This window comes from Dama dama, chromosome 3 (assembly GCF_033118175.1).
Source record: "Dama dama isolate Ldn47 chromosome 3, ASM3311817v1, whole genome shotgun sequence".
Classification (NCBI taxonomy): Eukaryota; Metazoa; Chordata; class Mammalia; order Artiodactyla; family Cervidae; genus Dama; species Dama dama.
The window spans coordinates 59,683,412-59,708,352 of NC_083683.1; the positions used below are offsets into that span (position 1 = coordinate 59,683,412).

The 24,941-nt window shown below is 38.6% G+C and overlaps 1 protein-coding gene across 5 annotated transcripts in view; it reads right to left on the reverse strand.

The window, feature by feature from the left end:
- The window catches only part of CPSF6 (cleavage and polyadenylation specific factor 6), a 31,991-nt gene extending 14,905 nt beyond the window's left edge, over positions 1 to 17,086 (reverse strand). For 3 of the 5 annotated variants that reach the window (XM_061130376.1, XM_061130359.1, XM_061130366.1), the window contains exons 1-7: positions 16,957 to 17,086; positions 8,995 to 9,204; positions 7,475 to 7,578; positions 4,011 to 4,156; positions 2,926 to 3,099; positions 2,686 to 2,796; positions 1,729 to 2,233 (exon numbers count right to left, since the gene is read on the reverse strand). In XM_061130376.1, coding sequence (XP_060986359.1) covers positions 1,729 to 2,233; positions 2,686 to 2,796; positions 2,926 to 3,099; positions 4,011 to 4,156; positions 7,475 to 7,578; positions 8,995 to 9,204; positions 16,957 to 17,016 — 1,310 coding nt within the window. In that variant the 5' untranslated portion in view covers positions 17,017 to 17,086. The remainder of the gene's footprint in view (positions 1 to 1,728; positions 2,234 to 2,685; positions 2,797 to 2,925; positions 3,100 to 4,010; positions 4,157 to 7,474; positions 7,579 to 8,994; positions 9,205 to 16,956) is intronic. The other 2 variants (XM_061130395.1, XM_061130386.1) reach the window with 1 other exon arrangement.
- Positions 17,087 to 24,941: the final 7,855 nt, after the last annotated feature.

The window sequence follows — 24,941 nt, forward strand, 5'->3', positions numbered from 1 at the left end:
TATATCTAAGCAAAACATGCTGACTGCAAAATATACAACCATACCCAAGCTAGGGCCAAAATCTGGTTTCATTTATATTTGGATCCTTTAGGCAGAGAGCCCAACTCACAACAGAATAATAATAAATCTCTAACTAATAACATTCCAGGAGGGACAAGATCTTAGACCTATCTTGTATGCCCCACTGAATCCCCAGGATATCTGGCAAATACAAGACCCTCAGTACCTACAAATATTTACTGAAAAAAACGTTAACAAAAGCCCAAGATTTTCTGAAGCTGCTGGACAACTTAAAAAATTGTGACTATGTGTGTAGTACAGAAAAGGTAAATGTTTTGCCATCTTAGTTATTAGTTACTAGGTAGGATGGTGAATCGAGGCAAGCAGAAGCAGTTCATTCAGATGAGATGAGGAAAAGCTAATACAACCTTCTGCATGTTTATAAGGTGTTATTGTTATTCTCAAAACTTTTATAAACAGTCTAACCAAATTATAAGTTTTTCAACATTCATGTATGATTTCAGATCAATTCTGTGACTCATACCCATCCTATTTCCTTAAAAAAAAAAAAAAAGCAAGAGTTTTCTCTCACTTCCAATTAAAAATTACTCAGTAATAATCAAATACATACACACAAACATTTTTAGAAAAACTGATACTACAGAAATTCAATTATGTTAGAAAAAAGACATGCGATTCAAACTCTAAACTTATCAAACCAAGCTACCTAACCCACTCCCATACAATGAACACTTAATAGACAGTTGCTCTCTGGAATTAAGTCTAACAGAGGAAAAATTGTGCTACCTTCCTAGATGTAACATTTCTCAAAAGAAAACAAAGTATTCCAGGCACTCAAAAAGATACAATGTCTATGGATAGATAACTGTCAGAAGACTTTATCTACAACATCAGATTTATTCCCCTGGCCCTGTACACTTGTGTGAAATTAGGCAGATGCTCAAATCCATCCCTGCAGGACATGAAATTTCAGACAAACTGAAATACAGAGTAATTCAACAGGAACAGTGAAAGAATATAAAATCAAACAATAAACTCAACAAAAACTGAGGGGACAAATGCGAGTAGCTCTTGAAGATGAACACAGCTCTGCAGATCAGGGTTTGAGCGTGGGCAGCTTTAAAGTGCTTTAGTTTCCATGCAGCTTTTCTCTGAGGATTGCCATTAACTATTTTAATTCCCATAAAGCCTGTGTTTTACAAGTCTTTGTCTACCCAAAGATGCTTATAAATTATTTAATGTTCCCACTTTAATTAAAAGTTAGTAATTTTGCTACACAGGACTCCTGATAAGCATGAGATACTATTTAATAAACTGACTTAATTTCTAAAAAAATGAAGAAACTTTAGCTTTCTATGTAGTGTCATCAATGGCAGATGATATTGACTTTAAAATTTTTAAAGTAGCTTGAGGATCCCACTAGCTTGCTTCAGTATCTTTATCAACCTCTTTTAACTTAAAAATGATAGAAATAAAGTGACTTGCCCTAAAATCACAAGGCTGTGGAAGTGGTAGAGCTGGATTATTCCCAACCCTGTTCAGTATGTTTTTCACCGTATCATACTGCTTCTTGTAAGAGAAAATATACAGAAAATAATGTATCTGGGGAAAGCTCCTAATCTTTTAAAACTTCAGAAACAAGAGTGAAAAATAGCTTTTGCAGATCAAATATACCAAGTCTATTTTTACCCATGCATACTAACTTACCTCCCAGGAGGCCCATAGTCACCCCTATCATATGGTGGAGGCCGGCCATATGGATCTGTTGGTGGTGGGCCTCGGCTATCTGATGTAGGCATGCCGCTGTTAGTTGGTGGAGGAAAGAAAGCTGGGTTCACATGTGGAGCTGGCGGCGGGGCCCCTGGAGGTGGTCCAGGAAGATGCGGAGGAGGAGCGAGTGTAAGGGGTGGCCCAAGAGGACCAGGTGGGCGAGGTGGAAAGGGGCCTGGAGGCGGAGGTGGTCCCTGTTGTGGAGGTGGTGGACCAGGAGGGGGGCCGTAGCCTGGAACTGGAGGCGGAGGGCCGGGAGGAAGCGGGCCCAGTGGAGGCTGCCCAAAAGGCTGTCCAGGAAACAGGACTGGTGGAGGAGGGCGATCGCCTCGATTAGGAGGCCCAGCTAAAGGAGGCGGCAGAACCTGACCAGGAGGTGGAGGGCCTGGTGGACCGGGCGGGCCTGGAGGACCTAAGGGCGGACGTGGTGGTGTCTGTCCAGCTACAGAATAAAGGGGAGAGAAAGAGAGAAAAAAAAAAAAGAAAAACACTTCAATAAGGTGTTTTAATATTCATGCCACAATTATACTTTTAAAGCATAACTCAAAGACCAAGACTCTTTCTCTTTAAATGAAACCCATATGGTAAAAGCTACACTAACAAGTTACAAAGGTGAAGTACATCCTTACACATTTAACTAGCTCAATTTAATGCTTAAGAAAAACTACTGAAACAAAAACTTTAACAGATTACAATGCTTAGAGATAGTTTCCATCTTTCAGCATACACACACTTCTTACAGTGAAATCACCCACCTTATAGTCTACTCTGATGTCAAGCTAGAAAGTGAAACAAGGAAAAATGGTCTTGAAAGGATTTTTTAAGAGGTAAGAAAATAAGACGGATGTAAATATTCTATATATAAGTCAAGCAAGTTTGGAGAAAAATAAAGACCTTTTAGGCCAAAAATGGGTAATTCCTCTATGCTGTGCCCCATATGCCATGGAATCCTAGTTTCCAGGAACAAAGGCCGAGTTCCTTTAACAAGATGCTTGATCAAATTTCCTGGATTCCAAAAATAGCATAACAAGGAGAGTAAGTCACATTAATAATGCATTACTTGAAAAAGAGAGAAAAGGAAAAGAGGTATTAGGTAGACACATTTTATCCATGGCAATTTAAGAAAAACTTTACCTGGAAAAGGTGGAGGTGGCCCTCCTGGTCCTGCTGGCCCAGGAAATCTGTCCCCACCAGGAACAGCCCCTGGAAAACGGCCCCGTCCTCTACCACCTTGTGGAAATGCTGCACGTGAACTGCCTCCCGGAGGACCAGCTTTACCTTCCCCAGACATTTGTCCTGATTGTGTAGCTGCAAACATCCAAATACTCATAAATAGCATTTATTAAAATAGTTCTCTGATATGTAACCACTGTTAGATATTAGAAACAACTCTAAATCAAAGTTTATGTATACTGCTTACTAACTTCCAGATGCCTTGGGCCAGTCCAAACTACATGAGAAGTACCCATTTAGGAAAACATTCACATCTATTTGAATTCTTTTGAAGTCTCAAAAGATCTATGCTTAAATGTATTTCTGATAAACAAATAATGAGTTACTTTGAAAATACCAGTATTCTGCAGCAGCCAAGACCAAAATTCTCTAACAGAAATCTAAATTTCAGTAAGTATAAATCATTCAAAGTCTTCAACATTCATCCGTTAAATTTTAAGTGCTAGAACATTAAGAAAAACAACCACTCAAATTTCCATTAATTACATAATCATCCGTTTATCTCTTTAAGTGATAACATTCTTAAGTATATAATGGCAAATCTTTTCTATAGTCACTTTACCAAGTGGTGATAGGTCTTGGTGCCAAGCAGAAAATCAACGAATACTTTCTGGTTATCAGTAGTTTCTCCCCCACCATAACAGACATCCACATAACTTTCCTTCAACCTAAGGATTAGAATGTAGTTTCTTCCTTTCTTTAGGATGGGAATGACAGGATAAGAATGGCGGGGCTATAATACTTGCACTGTTGTATAATGTTGGGTCTGTAACATTTAGAGAAAAATGGGAATAGGTTTCCAGTATACGGAACCAGTCATAATCAGTAATTTAAATCAAACTCAAAGCATGGATTTTCTAAAATGGATTCTCCAATGAACTAAATATAAATATTAAGATGACTTCTCCAATACAACACATAACAAATGCTAACAAGACTGGTTAAAATGCACATCTTTTAAAAAAAGCCTCTGAGGGGGTGCTTACTTTTCCTGGACTGCATTTCAAATTGACTCAGGAACTGTTTATTGCATGGAGTTACAACAGGATTCTGACCATGAAGCTCTCTCTTAGGCAACAAATCCATTAACTTTTTTGAGGATGCTTCAGATCCAACACCAACAAGGGCAAACCTAAAAGGTGTTTAAAGGGGTGTGGGTAGAAAGTGAGGAGGGATTAACTGTTATTGCTGTTATTAAAAATGAAATGGTCTGAATTTAATTTTACCTACCAAAGAAAACAAAATATTTCTTAGAATACAATGGTCACACTTTCATCTTTAACTTTTTTTTTATAATAACACATCATATTATTCAAAGTGTACAGAATTCAATGCTTTGTTTAGCATACCCAGAGTTTTACCATCATAAACACATCAATTTTAAGAACATTTTCATCACTCAAAAAAAAAAAACCCCGTAACTGTTAGCTGTCACTCCATTTCCTCCCATCCTCTAACCCTAAATCTGCAGATTTGCCTATTCTGGACACTTTATTAAATATGAATAATACAGTGTGTGGTCCTTCATGGGGACTAGCTTTTTTCACTTAGCATGATGTTTTCGAGGTTTAATGCATGTTAAAGCATGTGTCAGTGATTAATTCCTTTTCATATCTTCATTATAGAGATATACCACATTTCCTCAAAATCACCAACCAACAGGCATTTGGGCTGTTTCCACTTTTTAATTACTACAAATAACATCACCATAAAAAGATACTCAATATCATTAGCTAACAGCAAAATGTAAATCAAAATCGTAATGATACCACTTCACACACTAATCAAAAAGACAATTAACAAGTGCTGGTGAGGATGTGGGATAAACTAGAACCCTCATACACTGCTTGATGAAAAAATATATAATGGTACAGACACTTTGACAGATATCCCAGCAGCTTCTTAAATGGTTAAATAGAGTTAAAATATCATCCAATAAATCTCCTGGGAATTCTCTGGTGGTCTAGCGGTTAGGAGTTGGGGCTTTCAGAGCCATGGCCCAGGTTCAATCCCTGGTCAGGGAACTGAAATCCTACAAGCCTTATGGCAGGAAAAAAACAAAACCTAACTCCTGAATGTACACATGTACCTAACAGAACTGACTGAAAATATTATGTTCATACAAACTGGTACATGAATATAGAGGAGTATTATTCTTAAGAACAAAATTAGAAATTTTTATAAATGTTGATAAATTTAACTTCTTTCACTAAAGATTTTTCTGTCTATATGAAAGGGTGGCTTTGGAACAGTTGCAAATCATATGGGAACTACAGTGTAATCTATTTAGATAAAAGAAACAATTTCCTTAAAAAAAATGCTGCTAAAACTCATATATGAACATTCACAGAGGCCTTATTCATAGCAGCAAACATGGGAACAACCTAAATGTCCACCAAAGGATGGATGAAATTTTCAGAATTTCTAAATTTTTGAGGTTTTAAATGTGGTGCATTCACATAGTGTAATATTTAGTGGAATATTAATATTTTTAAAAAATAAGTACTGACAAATGTTACATGATGAGACCTGAAAATATTATGCTAAGAGCAAGAAGCTAGGCACATGGGACCACATTCTTCATGATACCATTTCAGAACAGGCAAATCCACAAAGACAGTTGCTAATAGATGCAGGATTTCTTTTGGGGGTGATCAAAACATTCTGGAAATAGACAATAAGATTGGTAGTACAACTTTATAAATAAAGTCCACTGATTTGAATACTTTAAAAGGATGAATTTTATAGTATGTGAATTTTATATCACTAGGAAAAAATAAATTTAGAACAGAAAAAAATGAATGATTGTCAATTCATAAAGTTATACAATATTCTAAATTATTCTCAGAAGGTCTCTTAGGAGCCTTTACTCCCTAGTATTCAAAATGGTCCTTTAATTAGCTCCTGGTCAACCAAGTCTGCTGTTTGATTCAAGATTACCTTGGGTCACAACATTTAGAAACAATTTAATTAATTCACTAATTTAAGAAACATTTATTGAGCACCACTTCCTATATGCCAGGACCCATTCTAGGGTTAGGGAATACAATAGTGAACAAAGCTCTTTTGGAACTTACAATCTAAACACAGTAGGAGACAAGACATAAACAAATAACATACGAGGTAAGAAAAGCGGGGGGGCCAAAGATCTCGCACCGTGTGGCCAGAGAAGGGGAACTCAGGCAGAATCCTGAATGAAGCCAAAGACCCCAAAGGTGGATATTTTGGGGAAAAGTAAATCAAACAGAAGAAACAATGTAAAGGTCTTAAGCAGCAGTGTGTCTGAGGACCAGCGAAGACTACTTAATGTAGCTGAAGCAGCATAGCAAAGCAAACAGTAGTAGGAGATGAGGTCAGAGATGTAGTGGGCAAACAGGTCTCAGTGCCTTACAGACCACAGTGAAGACTCTGGGTTTTACTCTGAATAAAATGGATAATCAAAAGAACATTCTGAGAAGACAAATATTTTGTCACTTTTTTTCAACTTCTGCTATATGTCTATATAAGACTGTAGAGAATCAGAGTGAAGGCAGGTACACCAGGCAGGAAGCTACTGTTCAATGAGATAACAGTGGCGTGGACCAGGCAGTAGATGTGAAGTTCATGAAAAGCAGTCAGACTCTGCACATGTTTGAAAATATTCCTAGTTACTGCACACTGGCACACTGGATATCATTCTGTAGTTAGCAAATTATCTCTTAGAAAATCCAAAATCTATGCCAAAGATTTAAATAAAGCATTATTTATAATAGACAAAAACTGAAAACTCAAAGAACCAAAAATAAGAACGGTAAAATAAATTACAGTAGCAAAGTATGATGGAAAGAACTAATACATTAGAGAAAATGTATATTTATTGTTAATTTTTTTTACTGTGTTTTAAGTACACTATAAAACATAAATTGCAATCCTATTGTTTTTGCAATAAAAATATAAGCACTAGGAAAATACTTGAAAGTATATTCACTAAAATGACAAGAGTAATCACCCACAGATGATGACATTATATTTTTTTACTGTCTTACTTTTGGACATCTATATTTTATAATGATCCTACCTCATCTGTGTAGTTTAATAGTTAAAAAAATAATGCAAAACATCCATGCTACATTATTCTTCAGTTGCCCATATTCCAATACCTCTTAACCACAGGGAGAGTAATGCTTCTTCAAACTGTCATTGTTCAACCATAATGGAGAAAACGAAGGAAAATTGGAAAAGAGACCTAATCTCCCAGCTCCACTAGTTTTAGGGAGGTAGATCACAGGATACATTAAATGAGAATGAATCTTTGCCCAAGAACCTCCTGTCAGTGTAGAAAAGAAACATCCTACACATGTGTAGATAAGTATTAACTTCAAGTAAAGTCACCCCTAAAACTGTAATTGCTAGCTACTAAATCCCATTGGGTAAAAAAAAAAAAAAAAGAAAAAGAAAACAAAATTCTTACCCCTTTGACTGGCCATTTGCCCGATTTTCAAAAAACTTTATCTCCAAAATATCATTTACTCCCAAAGAATGAACTGCTTCAGTTAAGTCTTCATCTGTTGTCCACTGCAAGATATTTCCCCCTCATTAACCATCAAAACATATCTAAGATTTTTATTGTTTCAACTTAGTTTGTAAGGGTAAACTCAGGATAAACAAGAGAAAATTAATCCTTAGTGCAAACTATGTACAATTACTGCCAGTCAGTCTCCAATTTTTAAATAGAACAAAAGCACCTGAAGACATAATTTCGTCCGTTGATAGAGTTTCGGAAATAGAAGGTACATACCCCCACAGAGAACACAGAATTTTAAAAAAAAAAAAAAAAAAAAACCTTAATGTGTTTTTGGTCTCTTCCAGCTTTCAACTGCTATGACTTTAAATTTTCAGTAGACCAATCTCACCTGCCGCTTTTTTTTTCTTAAGAGAAATTATTTGGGGAAACAAACTCCACCTTACGTTTCAAAGTATACAAACAAAATCCTAACATGTATTCATTCAGTGCCTACCATACCCTTTTATCAAATATTTAATTCTCTAAACATAGAAGTCCCATTTTACATATAATTCCTATTTTACACTCTATGCAATAGAGAGGTTAAAGACGTTGTCCAAGGCTATAAAACATACATAGGAGCCAAGACTCAGCCTTACTTAGCAACCACACTCTTTAGATCTACAATGCTACTGTCTGCAACATTATAAAAATTGCTCAGATGATGGGAGATTGGCCAGTTTTTTATATATGTAAACATTTAAAAACACTATTAAGGAAATGTACAGTAACAACTAATTTCTAGGCAATTTTTAAATTTTCAAGTATGTGTAATAAACGTTTCTAAATAGAGATGCAAAAACTCTACAGGACTATTTTAGTAAATATTTAAGATTCAATTCTAATAAAACACAGATAATAATAATACTAAACATTCAGCTAATGAAACTCCAATCAATAAACCTACAGTCTCATAAACCAAATTAAAATACAATATATAATAGCAGTATTTCCGTAAATCAGATTTCAAATTTAAGAGCAAAAATGAAACTCAGCATGTCTGTAATTATGATCTGGATAATGAAAACTCTTAAAAACAAGAATCATATTGCGTATCTTTCCTTCTACATTTCTGAATCCTGGCTTGAGACTTTATGTGAGCATTTTCCTTTGTAAGCTGGGATAGCTGAAGTGTAGGAGTAGTAAAAGTAAAATAATTGAACTACACTTAACTGGAATCTCTACCAAAACAAGCTGAATGTCTACAAAATTCAGAACTAGAAGATTCTGGTACTTACTATATTTAAAAGGTACATGTATGTCGTTCCCCCCCCCACCCCACCCGACCCCCACCCCAGTGCATAAGAAAGCATGCAGAACCAATTTAATAACTTGAAATTCTTATTTTATAAAACTGGAGAAAAAATTAACTACTGGAATAGTTTGAAATCAATCCCCAAGGATTTAATGCAAATCAAGTCACTTACCCATGTGAGATTCCCAATATACAATGCAATCCTCTTTCCCGTATATGTATAGACAACGTTTGGTGCTGCTCCTTTACCCACATCATCACCAACAGTTGGTGGGAGAGTATCCATGTAATCCCGATCTTCTGGGGCATCTCCATTATTTGCAGATGGAGAGATGACATCATCATACAAATCTATCTGATCATGCCCACCATATTCAGCTTCCTGAGATACAGAAATAATGTTCTAGATTATACAATAGTCAGATGACTTCTAAAACAGATTTGAATGCAAATTATTCAACTATTTTCTTTCAAAAATTTGGTAGAAGACACAGGTCAAAGATCTCAGTACAAATCTTGCACTCTATGCCACTTCTTGAACAGTGCCTATAAAGTGAATTTCTATACAATGAATTCTATTTCCCCACTGATACTTATTATAGGAACTAATGTTCCTCTAGGAACAGAATAACATGTAGACAAAATAAAATAATAAACTTTTCACGGAAGCAAAATATTCTACAAGTACCAACACTGACTACAAATTTTTCATACAAAAATATCACAAACAAAAATCAGAGCCATTATGAATCTTTAATATTTTTAACTGCAGAAAAATACAACTATTATTTTCTATAGTATTCAGGATCATGCTTCCCAATTCTGTGGAAGCTGTTTTAGAAAAATCATAGTAAGCTAAGCCACAGGAAAGGGATAAAGAAATGTGGCTATGTAAATGATTCTATATGTCACAACAAATGAACAGGGGAAAGAGAAACAAAATACAGGTTAAACTATCCAAATTAGTGTCTATTAATAGTTTTATTATTCTCAGTCAACAAAGAGTTAATGCTTACCTGACTTCTTAGATATATAGTCAATTAACAAAACATATCTACATGGTCAAGAGAAAAGGGACATGAACAAGGAAGAATCTAGTAAAGTTCTGCCTTCAAGTGTCACCAGCAGAATTAAAACAAGGCTAGTAGATGCCACTTACATGCCTAAGCGATATGCAAGTAAGAGGAAAATGAAAAATAAGCAAATATGTGAACAGGAGAAAAATAGAAAAATAAGAGTTCAACCTGTAAACAAGCACAAGAAAAATGAAATGCAGGTATTGGCAGACACTGAGCATCATTTAAAGCCTTTGGTAACAGTTACTGGGCCACTGGCTTGACTAGCCAGTAGCAGAGGGCAAGCTCTATTTTTAACTTCCTTTCCACCACAAAGTACCTAAATGGATGTGAACCATTTCATTCTGAAAAGTGAAAGTGAAGTCACTCAGTCCTGTCCGACTCTTTGCAACCCCCCAGGCTCCTCTGTCGAAGTAATAAGAGAGGCAATTACACTGAGAAAACAAATATGATTCCTATCTTCTCCATCAATACAATTCAGTAAGAATGAATACAAATGGCAGGTAAGGAGAAGCTAATAGTTTTAGGTATTAACCATTTTAGGGATAAAGAATGACATTGAAAAGGCATTAGTAATATGACTATGAACAGATCAACAAAATACTGTTATAATAAGAGTCCCAAGGAAACATGGCTCTTGTTTTGCTATTCAGAAGGAAGCCAGAAAAAGATTTTTTTAAAAAGAAACAGAAAAAGAAAAAAAAAAAAAAATCTAGAAGGGGAAATACCACTTATATAGCGTTTCAGGTAATCTTCTGCATAATGAAGTTATTCAATTTGCTGATTATGCAACAGAATCTCTACATAACAATATTGTTATGAGGCTGATGTATGTAACTTATTTAATAATGGACAAGATCTTAAATCAGAAAAGAAAGACCTCTTTAGCAATGGGCAGAAACTAAGACCACAAATCACTGAATAATGCCATAATTTTGTTTCCACAGCAATACCAAAATAACCTTTGAGAACTGAGTTTTTTGAAACCAAAGAACACGATCAAACTGCAGTGACAGTAAAAATTAGAAAAAAGAAGGGTGAGTTTTGTTAAGAAGTTTCAGTGTAGCTAAAGCTTCAGGTGGCATGGCTGCAGCAGTGATTCCACAAACTTAAGATACCAACAAGTGTCCCGCAAGGGGCAGCGGGCACTTCGAAATCTTCTGCAATCCAGTTTTGTACATCAAGTACAATTATTGTTACTATTATTCAAATGGAGTTGTTTCCATCCTCCTGAGCAGACTATAATCACAATATATGGTTTGAAGGAGAGTAAAACAGAATGCAAGGGTTATTAATAGCAGCACTAAAAGTATTTCAATTTATACTTTCATGAAATATTATTTGATTTTTCACTAGTTATAAATCTAGGAAAATGTTCACATAAGTAGACAATAATTTACGGGCATAATAATTGCAGCTACACTAACCTGATGAATCACAACTTACTATTTTTGTCCATCCACGAATTCCTATGGTGACACCAACCAATTTTCAATACTGATATGATTCTACCAATATTTACGATCAGTCACTTGGTCTGGTAGTTGGACTGCTTCCAACTGATTGAAATATGATGCTAATTGAGACCATAGTCCTGGGGGTTTGATCTCCAAGTAGACTAGTTAGCTTTGCTCAGTTCCAAGGCCACAGCCTGTACTTTTAGCCCCATGGTATGCATTTGGACTTGGTGAAAAAATATTAATGAATTTGAATACATTACCACCATTACTAAGAGACAACTCAAAACACAGTCTTCTGTAGTATCAGTAACCTTCCTTTTCAGCTTCACCATATCACACCTACCCTCCAGATTAAAAAAATAATTATATACAGAACACATCCTACTTTCTGTTCCCATTAAAAGGAGGAAAATCATACACATTCTAAAATTATGTAAAATGAGTATCACAAGTCACGGCTTCCCTGGTGGCTCAGTGGTAAAGAACCTGCCTGCAATGCAGGAGACCCAGGTTCAATCCCTGGGTCAGGAAGATCCCCAGAAGGAAATGGCAACCCACTCCAGTATTCTTGCCTGGAGAATTCCATGGACAGAGGAGCCTGTCCTCTGGAGACAGAGGTTACAGTCCATGGGGTCCCAAAAGAGCTGGGCACGACTTAGGGACTAAACAACAATAGCACAGAGCACATATAAAGAAGGTGAGCTCTGAAAGTCTACTGGACAAACTTTGTCAAAGAGAGTCAACAGTGTCAAGTTCTATATGCGGGCTTTTCAATTATTACCATTGGGAAATTTTAATGGTACTCAAAAACAAAAAATAATCAATATTACCCCTCTAATTATTTTAGATTACCAAATATTACCCTATTTGTTCATAGCAACTAATAACCAATAGAACTACACAATATATATAACTTCCAGTAGGCAACGGCTCTTAGGGTTTGTTTTAAAAAAAATCCACTATTTCATTCCCTACATTTAATTATGATAATCATTTTAAAGCCAAGGTAGACTTTCAAGATTCTGCATCTCAAGATCATGTTCCTCATAACACATGAGCAGCTGCAGCCAGGTCAGAGACAACACTCAAATTAAGACAGACAGTAAAATAACCAAATTTCAATTCGCTCCTCTTAAAAGCAGTGTTTCTCACCCTTTTTTTCATTATCACCATGCCCTTGCTCTGAAGAGGGACACACTTTTGCTGATCACCTCCCATATAATTTTAATGTCAGATATACTGTACATCACTGGGATGCCTGCGGTAGTTGTCCTATAACCTTCACTCTTCCTGACAGGCACAACACTACTTTTTCGGTGTTCCTAAAATTCTATCAATGCCACTCCTGCATTATATGTTACCACCACTATTGTCACAGCAAAGGCCACTTGTTCAAAGTTCCTCTATTGGGGGGAAAAAAAAAATGCCATTTAGAGAAATATAAGCAAAATATAATTTTGCACTTATAAAATGTTTTCTATACCATGGAAAAGAATACACTAACACACAAAATCCACAAAACAGATAATCTAATACATACCTATCTTTTTAGAAAATATTTCACTTTCTGATTTTGTTTACATTTCAAGCAGATATTAAAATCAGTTTGCAATCTCTGTTAAAAGCTCAACTAATGGTAAGGAAGCCAATTTGGTACTAAAAATATGGCACATAAACCACAAAGTGAACAACAGAATGAACTACTTATAAATAATTAAATAATTAAGAGTTCCAGCTCCCGTCAACATTTCTACCCAAGTTTCTGAATCAGTCTCTACCTACCTCAGTTTCCATCTTACATGCCTTATCTTAGAGGGTTCTCTATTCAATATAAATTTGGTAGAAATAAGATGTCACAGATATTTGCCTAACAAAACTTATTTTCCAAAATTAGCCAAACAATGGCTACAGTAGATACACAATAACTAAATGTAAATTATGAGTCATTATATAAAGACAAGTACACTTATAAGGATGTCTAAGTCTGTAACTTCCGAATAAATTTTTTCCCATCACCTACATACATTTTCATTTTGAAGTTTGATTGTCAGATCACTGAATGAGCACTGCTCTCAGAGACCTACTACCAGGTACATCAAAAACTAAATTCTACATGAAGGGTTTTGCTCCCCAAACAAGCAAAATACACACTACTTCAGTGCACCCAGTATAAGCTTTCCTGAAGTTCAGAATTTGGCTTCCCTCTCCTCTCCTCTTGGAGAAGGAAATGGCAACCCACTCCAGTGTTCTTGCCTGGAGAATCCCAGGGACGGCAGAGCCTGGTGGGCTGCCGTCGATGGGGTCGCACAGAGTCGGACACGACTGAAGCGACTTAGCAGCGGCGGCAGTAGCAGCTCCTCTCCTCCGCCAACAAAAATCTTTAACATAAAGACAGACACAAAAGAGTGGTTTCTGTAACACATGACCTGTCAGAGTGTCATATTTCTTACATAATCCCACTACACTGCACTTAGTCTAGACACTATCTAAACTTTGTATCCTTCCTTGTTGGCATACAAAATACTTAAGAAATATATAATGAACAACTGAGTTAAAAAAATTTAGCTTAGGTCAAAATAAAAGTCTGTAACTATTAAATATGAGGCTAGTAATTACTACCTTCAAGTACAAATTCCAGTTCAAACTGAACTGATACACACTATCAATTGATAGTGTGAGACTGAAACCAACAGCTTTCTTTTCAACTCCAGATCCAAGGAGTATGGAGGTTTGGAAGGAGTCCAAATTCTTCCACTTGAGCAACTGTTCCCAATTTGGTTCCATCCAAAGATCTTCAATTTAAGAACTAAAGAGCAGCTATAAAGGATAACTGAGGTCCTTGTGCCTTCTTCCCTTCTCCAATTTTATTCTTCATTCTAAATTCATCTGGTGAAGAAAGGAGCTGTTCTATAGCTTCAGTAACTTTTTCCTCACACCATCTCCAAATTAAAGTTTATAAGACAGTTGAATATCTCACTTTTTGAGACAGGTTTACACTGCTCTTTACCAAAATACATACATGAAATAAACATCATACAAGTATAACTACTTAAAACAGAAAAAAAAAAACACATATACTACAAAGAATTTCAATGCAATTAAAACTACAGCTCACATTGAAGAGATCTTTTAAATGTTTACAGCAGTTTAGAGGCCGAAATAAAACCCGTTATACTTAGCAAAACATTTTACTCGACTACAACAAAATAAAGTCAGTTTAGCAACCAGCAGAAGTAATGTCACCAGCTAATAAGAATGCAAATTAAATCAACCAACAACAATTTTGTAGTTGCTTCTAATTCTGATAAAAATTTCAGGTAAATATTCCAATACTAGTAACATTTTTAAAAATTAAGAACGAACCTTAAAAAACCATCAACTATCCTTTTATGGCCATATTGTGAACAGGAATTATCAGAGCAAGCAGTGGATTACAAAATACACAGCGATACACAAAATAATAACAAAAACAGAGTCTCTATTCAATGCCATTAATTGACTCAAAAGTATAAAGATCCTAGAGGCAAAAAACCATTCAGATACATGTGCAATATAATTATGCTATAGGTAAAATCCGCAAAAAGTTATTTTTAAAAGAACTCTAGAAAGCAGTTCATCAAGGCTACCAAATTCTAATCTCTTCTTTCCTCCTGTTCCGTCAGCACTAGCTGGTGCACCGAGATAAGCAAGTATCACTCCATCCAGATACAGATGAGAAAAATGCCCATCCCAAATTAAGTATGCAAAAACCTAAAAAGTATTTCATTAAAAGGCTGTAAACGATGCTCAATTCTAAAATTGTAGTCCAGTTCTTCCTTTACTGTGACTAGAAAGACAAAAGGAAATATATTTTCTTGGGAGAGAACTAATGAAGACTGCCTTGAACATTTGTTTTTTTACTTGCAGATATGGACCTCCTGTAGAGGGAATGTTACACTCATTTGATAAATAAAGGGAAAAGAAACTTCCCAGAGGTCTTTGTTTACTGACCTTAAAAAAAGCCTTTGAATTCGACCGTGTTTAGCACTCAAGGTAACTTTCTAAACTGTCACTGACACAACTCAGGCACAGCAAAAAAAAATTTAAGCGCAACACAATAAAGATTTTAAAAACATTTGATAACAATGAGTTACGTTTAAATATACTCTCTTTTTTAACAGAGTAGAAAACATTTAAAGCTAACTGAACTTTTCTTCTAATATTTAAACTTAAGGGCACCATCATCCATCAAAAAAAAAAAAAAAAAAAACCGGATTTCTAGTTTTCCCTATTTAAACAAATCCTTAACTCCTAGCACAAATAAAATCCTTAATGGAGGGGAAAAAAACCCCACAAAAGCACATTAACCAGAATTTTACTAAGCTTCTCACATGGACCTGGAAGATGTAAGAAAGCTATTAGGAACACTGCAGTTAAACACAATTTGCTTTTTTAAATGTGTTACTATATAAAAGACAGCAGATGTGACCAGAATTGCTTACAGCTTAAACGTCACTGCTCTAGTAACAACCTTTTGCAAGGATGCACATCAAACATCATAGCTCCGCGGCTAGTCCTAGGCAACTGTGGCCTGTGAGATACCGGAAAAACCTTGCATTCTCACTTTCTCCAGCCTTTCCAAACCCCTCGAAGAACAGTAAACATTTGGCTTTCGGAAATCGGCAAACAGCTATAACCCTTTATTTTAAAACTAACAAACACCATGTGAATTTCGGGTGAGATTCTTTAATCACTACTCTGACCTCTTCTCTTGATGAGCTACCATCTTTTTTGTTCCATCCAACCCTCGCGCTTCCAAGTCTTCCTTTTGGCCCGGGCCACCTATCTTCACCGATATTTTCATCACAAAGACCGAGAACGACTGGGCCTCAGAGGCACTGCAAGCCCTCGACCAGAGAGGTAGGACCAGTGCACCGACTTTTTAAACACGATCCATGGGTCCGAAAGTCAAAGGACTTGTTGCAAACGTGCCCGCACCGAAGCCTTCCTCCCAAAGAGGGAGAGAAGGGGCGGGATGGCGCCACGCCGAAACCTGTCGCAAACGCGGGCAGGGGAGCTCAGGAAGCTGGGCGCGCGGGATACAAAGGGCCGTGGACGCGGCCTTCCATGAGACGACCGAGCGACGACAGAGACACAAAATGGAGCGACCGAAGAAATCGGAGCCCGAGCGGCAGGGCCAGGGGCGAGAAGGCCGGCGCGCGCCCCGCCGGGCTTCCTCCTCGATCTAGCCGCGGGGGAGGGGGCGCAGGGGCGGCCCGTTCTCCCCGCCGCGCACACGCCGCCCCGCCGCCCGGGCCTAGCGAGGCGGGAAGCGCCCGCCGGCCTCCGCCAACAATGGGGAGCGAGGCGGCGGCGAGGGAGGAGCCGGCGGCCGCGCTCGGGGCCCCGCGGAGGCTGGCGGCGCCCGCCGCCCACGAAACGACGCGGTAGAACGAGGGGCGAGGGGGGCGCCGCGCCGGGATCGGGCGGCGCGGCCCACAGGCGCCAAGGGCGCACGGTCTGCAGCCGCGCCGGCTCGTGGCCCGCAGCGGGCCCGAGGTCCGCGTCCCGGCCGCGGCGCCGCCCACTTCGGCGGCGTGAGCCCGGGCCCACACGTACCTGGTTGAACTCTTCGCCCACATCCGCGTAAATGTCTATATGGTCCACACCGTCCGCCATCTTCCCTCGGCCTCGGCCGCCGCCGCCGCCTCCTGCAGGTCCGCCCGCCGCGGCAGCAGCAGCGGATCTAGCGGCGGGGGCGGGGCGCGCTGCGTCACTTCCGAGGCCCGAGGGCCGAGGCGGGGGCAGCCGGGGGCGCGGGTCTCCGCCGCCGCCTGCTCGGCGGGCGGAAAAGAGAAACTGCACCTCGGAGGGCGCTGGCGGTTTCTTTTGTGTGTCTGGATTAGGCTTCGGGGGGGCGGGGCGGGGGTGGTCCCCGTCGTCTCCAGACAGCTTCCACGTTGTCTTTGGCACACTTAAGCATTTTGCGATATTTTCATTTCTCAGTTTTTCTTACTTGTCTCACAGCCAGGGCTTTTAGGGAGGTGGAAGTTTTATATCTAGATGAAACACCAAAAGTGTAGCTCGGTTTTCCGTGAGCGCCTCCAGAGGGTGTCTTACCTCTGCATCCTCAAAGACCTGCAGAATTCCGTCTGCCTTGTAAATGCTAGTTACCGGTCGATGGTTTTCTTGAGTTATTTGCATGCTATTTATGCTATTTGCATACCGTTTATCTTTCCATCTGGATCTTCTGCATCGTCTTCTTTCATCTCCTCCCCCGCCCCCTTTTCATCGCCCGTCATTTTTAACCTCCTTTGAGCTGCAGTTGGTTGTTCAAATGCCTCAAACTTGAATGCGGTCCCCGTTGGGGCCACCCTATAAAAGTGGATGTATCTTCAGACGAGGGGACATTCATTCTCCTCTCATAGAATGTCAGAGAAGGAAGGGAACTGGAAAAGATGACTTTAGGCCCGAACATCTCATTTTACAGATCAGAAAGGGAACTGAGGCCTAAAGAATCTTAAGTGTCTTAACAGGAGTCACGTGGTTAACAAAGAAAGCGTTTGCCAGCCAATGTAGCAAGTCTGTCCTGAAAGAGAGTTTCAGTTGCCTGGGGTCAACTGCAGTCCAAAAATGTTCAATGGAAAATTCCAGAAATAGTTCCTAAGTTTTAAGTAGCTGTAGTTTTGAGTAGCATCCAAGAAATCTTTAGCCATCCTACACCAACCAGCCCTGGAAATGAATCATCTTTTTGTCTAGCACCTTTTATACACTACCTGTTAGTCCAGAAAAAAGACTTGGTATATTTAGGTTTGGGTACTACTGCAGTGTCAGGCATCCAGTAGGGGTCTTGGATAACCACTAACCACTAGCCACCTGGGAAGCCCCAACTGGGGACTGCTCCACTTTAATTCAAAGGTGTCTCTCCAGTTTGAAACCTTCTATTCTTTTTCATCCTTTTAAAAACCCACCAAGTTAGAGTGTGTTTATAAGATACATCCTGCCCAGAAATTACTCATACAATGGTAAGCAAAAGTGATAACTGTACTTGAAATGGTGGAAAACCTTGGTTGGTTGAAGTTTTAGAGACGGGTCTGGTGATCTGGATACAAATTTCTAGTCAGTTATTTTACCAGCTAGATGACCTCAGTCAAGATACCTACCCGCTCTCAGGTTCAATCTCAGAAAATCTTTAAAATTGGAGTGGTAATGTTCACCACATCAAGGTTGAAGGTTGATAGTGGTTTAATGTATGAAAAAATGCCTATCCACTTTTGCTTCTTGGAAACACTTGATTTCACCTTTTTCCAAAAGCCTTTATAGGAATAAAGAACCACTCTTGATAAAAGGCAAGAGCACTTTTTAGACTCATAATGTGGTAGGTACCATAATGGCTTGTCATAGAGGTCCACATCCCAATTCCTAGAATCTGGGACTCTGTTACCTTACATTCCAAAACAGACTTTGCAGATATGATTAAGTTACGGACCTTGAAACAAGAACCTTGAATTCTGGATTTCCTGGGGGTGGCCCAAGGGAATCACAAGAGTCCTTACAAGTGAAAGAGCAAGGCAAGAGTCTGATGAGACTGTGAGGATGAAAGTAGTTTCTGTTCTTTCATTAAGCTGAAAAATCATTTCAAGATTCTGACTTGTACTGCTACCTGTGAAACGTCAGCTCTTAGTGTGACTGTCATGTTGAAAGTCATTGGAGTTTTTTCCCCTTTGGCTGCTTTAAAGATTTTTTTTCTGTTAGACTTTGGTTTTCTGCCCTTTTACTGTGTATGTCTGGAAGTGTATTTCTTTTTATTTATGATGCCTGTAATTCATTGGGCCTTTTGAATATATTGATTGATGCCTTTCATGAGTTCTGAAACGTTTTCAGATATTACCTATTTTAATATTGTTTCTGCACCACTCTTTCTTCTCTCATATAACTCCATTTAAATATTCGTTAGATCTTTTCTATTCACTATTTCTCTTACCTTCTCTTTTTTATTTTCTACATCTTTATGCTTTACATCTATGCTTCATTTTGAATAGCTTTTTGCTTTTCTTCTGGGTTACTAATTCTTTCTCCTATAGTGTTAAATTCATCTACTGAACTGTAATTTACTTTTTAAATTTTTTTTTTAAATTTTAGGTTCTAGAACTTCTATTTGATTCTTTTTTAAACTTAGGTTCACTTTAATGGCATCAATTTTTTTTTTTTTTTCCTCAAACTGTCAATCTTAGGTTTTATCTCTTTGTGTATAATGGGCATCACTGGTATATGGTTTTGGTCTCTGATAATTCCATTACCTGGAGTCTTGTTATATCTGTTATTGCTTCATTGTTCTAGTTATTTATTCTTCATTGTGCTAATTCTCACTCATGTTGTCTTGTTACCTGACTGTAAGCTGGGCATCATAATTGAAACATTTGAAGAAATAATGTGAGATGTATATGATTTTCTTCCATGATTGGAAGATGATTTTCATTTTCTTTGAGGCACGTTGCAGTAGCAACAAACAGGATCACCCTAACCCAGGTGACTGGGGACCTCGGGGAGACTGCTTTAGTTTGGCTGGCCTTTACTTCCCCGAGTACTGCCCTTGTGAAGACCAGCCCAAAACGTGGTATACCAAAATCATCACTTTAAATATATGTATACATGTATTTATTTATTTATTTGGCTGCATCAGGTTGGTGCACATAGTTGCAGCACATCAGCTTAGTTGCTTCATAGCCCGTAGAATCTCAGCTCCTCAAGCAGGGATTAAGGCAGATCCCCAACCTCTGGACACCAGGGAAGTCCCGAAAATCACCCGCTGTTGACAGGTCCAGAATTACACTTTTGACAGATCCAAGACTCCATATTTTGTTCTTCTAGTTGTCAAAAGTGGAGTTCAACCTCTCAGTCATCTCTTTTGAATCTAAAAATGCCCCCCAGGGGAGAATGAATACATATATATATATGGCTGAGTTGCTCCTGGCATGCACCTGAAACTATCACAACATTGTTAACTAGTTATTCTCCAATATAAAATTAAAAGTTTTTAAAAATTTTAAAAAAGAAGAAATAAAAAAAAAGAAACAAAAATTAAATTAAAATGCCCCCTAGGACAAAATCACTGTGAGTGTATAGACACTATTCCCTTCTGCTTCTTAGTCAGGTAATTCCTAACTCACTTCTTGATTAGCTTTTTGATTATTTTATTTTTAAATATAATTTTTATACAGTTTTTTTTTTCTTAATTTTAATTTTTTTGGCCATGCTGAGTGGCTTGCAGGATCTTAGTTCCCCGACCAGAGATTAAACCCTCGTCCTTGGCAGTGATAGTGTGGTGTCCTAACCACTGAACTGCCAGGGAATTTTCATATACAGCTTTTAAAGGTTACTTCCCATTTACAGTTATTACAAAGTATTGGCTATATTCCCTGTGCTTTAAAATACATCCTTGAGCCTATCTTACACCCAGAAATTTGCATCTCACATTTCCCCAACTTTTCGATGATTTAAAAATGTTGTTCCAGGGGACTTCCTTATTTGGCCACAAAATGGCATTGCAGTGAATTACAAAGGAAAATGCATAATAATAATGACAGAAGTGACAAACTCTGGCTTATTGAGTATCTTCTACATAACACTCTCTTTGTTAGGCATCTTACAGTTATTAATGTACACAGATGAAAGATAGGAGACTTGGGTTCTTATACTGCCCTTACAACTGATTAGCCAAGGAACCTTAGACAAGTCCTTTCCCTCAAATTCTCCATGAAAGTCCCTCTCAGTTCTAAATTTCCGTTGCTTAAAGCTACAGAGAATTCTCTGGAAGTTCAAGGTGCCTTGTGGCAATCATATATTAAATATTGTAGAGGAGTTTCGTACTAGCCCACCTGCATTAGTCTCCTATTGCTGCTTTCTGTAACAAGTTACCATACACTGAGTGACTTGAAGAAACACAAGTATATTATCTTACAGTTTTGAAGATCAGAAGTCTAGAATGTATCTCACTGGGCTAAAATTAAGGTGTTGGCAGGCCTGCATTCCAGAAGGCTCTAGAGCAGCGTTCCCCAGTCTTTTTGGCATCAGGGACCGGTTTTGTTGAAGACAGTGTGTCTGGTGGGGGTGGGATGGGGATAGCTTCAGGATGATTCAAGCACATTACTTTCATTGTACACTTGATTTCTATTACTATTTCATTGTGAGAATGAAGTAGTATGAGTCGGGGGGGGGGGGGGGGGGCGGTGGCTGTAAGTGCAGATGAAGCTTCGCTCACTCTCCCACTGCTCACCTGCTGAATGGCAGCCCAGTTTCTGACAGGTAACAGACTGGTACCTGTCTGTTGCCCAGGAGTTGATGTTGCCCAGGAGTTGAGGACCCTGCTCTAGAGGAAAATTCATTTTCTTGCTTTATCCATCTCCTAGAGGCTGCCCACATGCTTTCTTTATGACCCCCTTCCCACAATCTCATCACTCTAATAATATAAATAATATAAAATTAAAATATTTAAGATTAGCAAAGAGCTTAGAAGAGAGATCATGTTCTAAGGTTCCCTGTACATCTGCTTTCTCTCTGTATGGAAGAACCTTCTCTCCTTTTCCATGCACATGGTCTTGCAACAATGGCAACCTCAGCTGCAGATTTCAAACAACCACTATTCAAGAAAATGGCCATCTGTCTTAGTTTCAATTCTAAAACCTAAGGAGAAAGCAACTGTTTAGCGCAGCTTTAATAGAAGTCTACTCCTACTCCAGCCAAGTTTGTCTAAGGCAGTGGGGTCCCAGAGTAACAACTTGGCTTACAATTTCTACTGAGTGAGTTAGGGAGTTGTGGAGTCTTGTGAGTGAAAGATGGTTGTTTTGAACCGAGCAGACACTCCAGTTGTTATCTAACACATTCCTCTTATTGAATGACATCACACAGACAAAAGCCTGATGGTAGGGGACAGCAAATCCAATCCACAAATACTTAACACAGGCCATCATTCTGACTTACCCCAAATAAGTCAAGGCCACAACCTCTACAGGAACATGATTTTGGTTCTAACATACTATACAGGTCATAGTTTAGCCCTGTGGTCCCCAAACTTTTAAAAATACCTACCCCTATCAGTATATTTTAAAACATGCAGCCATAACATATGAAAATATAAATATTATTTTATTGAGACATGTTATATTGACATCAGACTTAAATTGAAGAAAGTGGGGGAAACCACTGGATCATTCAGGTATGACCTGAATCAAATCCCTTATGACTATACAGTGGAAGTGAGAAATAGATTTATGGGACTAGATCTGATAGACAGAGTGCCTGATGAACTATGAACGGAGGTTCGTGACATTGTCCAGGAGACAGGGATCAAGACCATCCCCAAGAAAAAGAAATGCAAAAAGGCAAAATGGCTGCTGAGCAGGCCTTACAAATAGCTGTGAAAAGAAGAGAAGCGAAAAGCAAAGGAGAAAAGGAAAGATATACCCATTTGAATTCAGAGTTCCAAAGAATAGCAAGGAGAGATAAGAAAGCCTTCCTCAGCAATCAATGCAAAGAAATAGAGGAAAACAATAGAATGGGAAAGACTAGAGATCTCTTCAAGAAAATTAGAGATACCAAGGGAACATTTCATGCAAAGATGGGCTCAATAAAGGACAGAAATGGTAGGGACCTAACAGAAGCAGAAGATATTAAGAAGAGGTGGCAAGAATACACAGAAGAACTGCACAAAAAAGATCTTCATGACCCAGTTAATCACAATGGTGTGATCACTCACCTAAAGTCAGACATCCTGGAATGTGAAGTCAAGTGGGCCTTAAGAAGCATCACTACAAACAAAGCTAGTGGAGGCAATGGAATTCCAGTTGAGCTATTTCAAATCCTGAAAGATGATGCTGTGAAAGTGCTGCACTCAATATGCCAGCAAATTTGGAAAACTCAGCAGTGGCCCCAGGACTGGAAAAGGTCAGTTTTCATTCCAATCTCAAAGAAAGGCAACCCCAAAGAATGCTCAAACTACCGCACAATTGCACTCATCTCACATGCTAGTAAAGTAATGCTCAAAATTCTCCAAGCCAGGCTTCAGCAATACGTGAATCGTGAACTTCCAGATGTTCAAGCTGGCTTTAGAAAAGGCAGAGGAACCAGAGATCAAATTGCCAACATCCACTGGATCATGAAAAAGCAAGAGAGTTCCAGAAGAACATCTATTTCTGCGTTATTGACTATGCCAAAGCCTTTGACTGTGTGGATCACAACAAACTGTGGAAAATTCTGAAAGAGATGGGAATACCAGATCACCTGACCTGCCTCTTGAGAAACCTGTATGCAGGTCAGGAAGTAACAGTTAGAATTGGACATGGAACAACAGACTGGTCCCAAATAGGAAAAGGAGTACATCAAGGCTGTATATTGTCACCCTGCTTATTTAACTTCTATGCAGAGTACATCATGAGAAACACTGGGCTGGAAGAAGCACAAGCTGGAATCAAGACTGCCTGGAGAAATATCAATAACCTCAGATATGCAAATGACACCACCCTTATGGCAGAAAGTAAAGAACTAAAGAGCCTCTTGATGAAAGTGAAAGAGGGGAGTGAAAAAGTTGGTTTAAAGCTCAACATTCATAAAACTAAGATCATGGCGTATGGTCCCATCACTTCATGGCAAATAGATGGGGAAACAGTGGCTGACTTTATTTTTCTGGGCTCCAAAATCACTGCAGATGGTGACTGCAGCCATGAAATTAAAAAACGCTTACTCCTTGGAAGGAAAGTTATGACCAACCTAGACAGCATATTAAAAAGCACAGAGACATTCCTTTGTCAACAAAGGTCCAACTAGTCAAGGCTACGGTTTTCCCAGTAGTCATGTATGAATGTGAGAGTTGGACTGTGAGGAAAGCTGAGTGCCCAAGAATTGATGGTTTTGAACTGTGGTGTTGGAGAAGACTCTTGAGAGTCCCTTGGACTGCAAGGAGATCCAACCAGTCCATCCTAAAGGAGATCAGTCCTGGGTGTTCATTGCAAGGACTGATGCTGAAGCTGAAACTCCAATACTTTGGCCACCTCATGTGAAGAGTTGACTCATTGGAAAAGACCCTGGTGCTGAGAAAGATTGAGGGCAGGAGGAGAAGGGGATGACAGAGAATGAGATGGCTGGATGGCATCACTGACTCTATGGATTTGAGTTTGAGTAAACTCTGGGAGTTGGTGATGGACCGGGAGGCCTGGCGTGCTGCAGTTCATGGGATCACAAAGAGTCAGACACGACTGAGTGACTGAATTGAACTGAACTGATATTGACATTTTAATGCCAAGAACATATATACAAAAAATTCTAGAGGATGAAATAAACAAGATTTTTATATGTCTTGCTGATCATAATGCTAATATCATTAGTGGGATGTTAAGCCACATTTTAAATCTTCTTGAAATTTGGGGTTTACTATTGTCAAATCTGCTTGCCTCATCATTTTCATCTATTAGGTACTTGACAAGTGTTCGTATTAGAAGTAGATAAGTGTTGGTTCTGCCATTTTCTTGTTTTTCACTTGTACTTTCCTTGTTAGTACTAACTGTGAACCGTGGTTTCTTAGGATTGTTTTTAAGATGCTTCAGCATTCT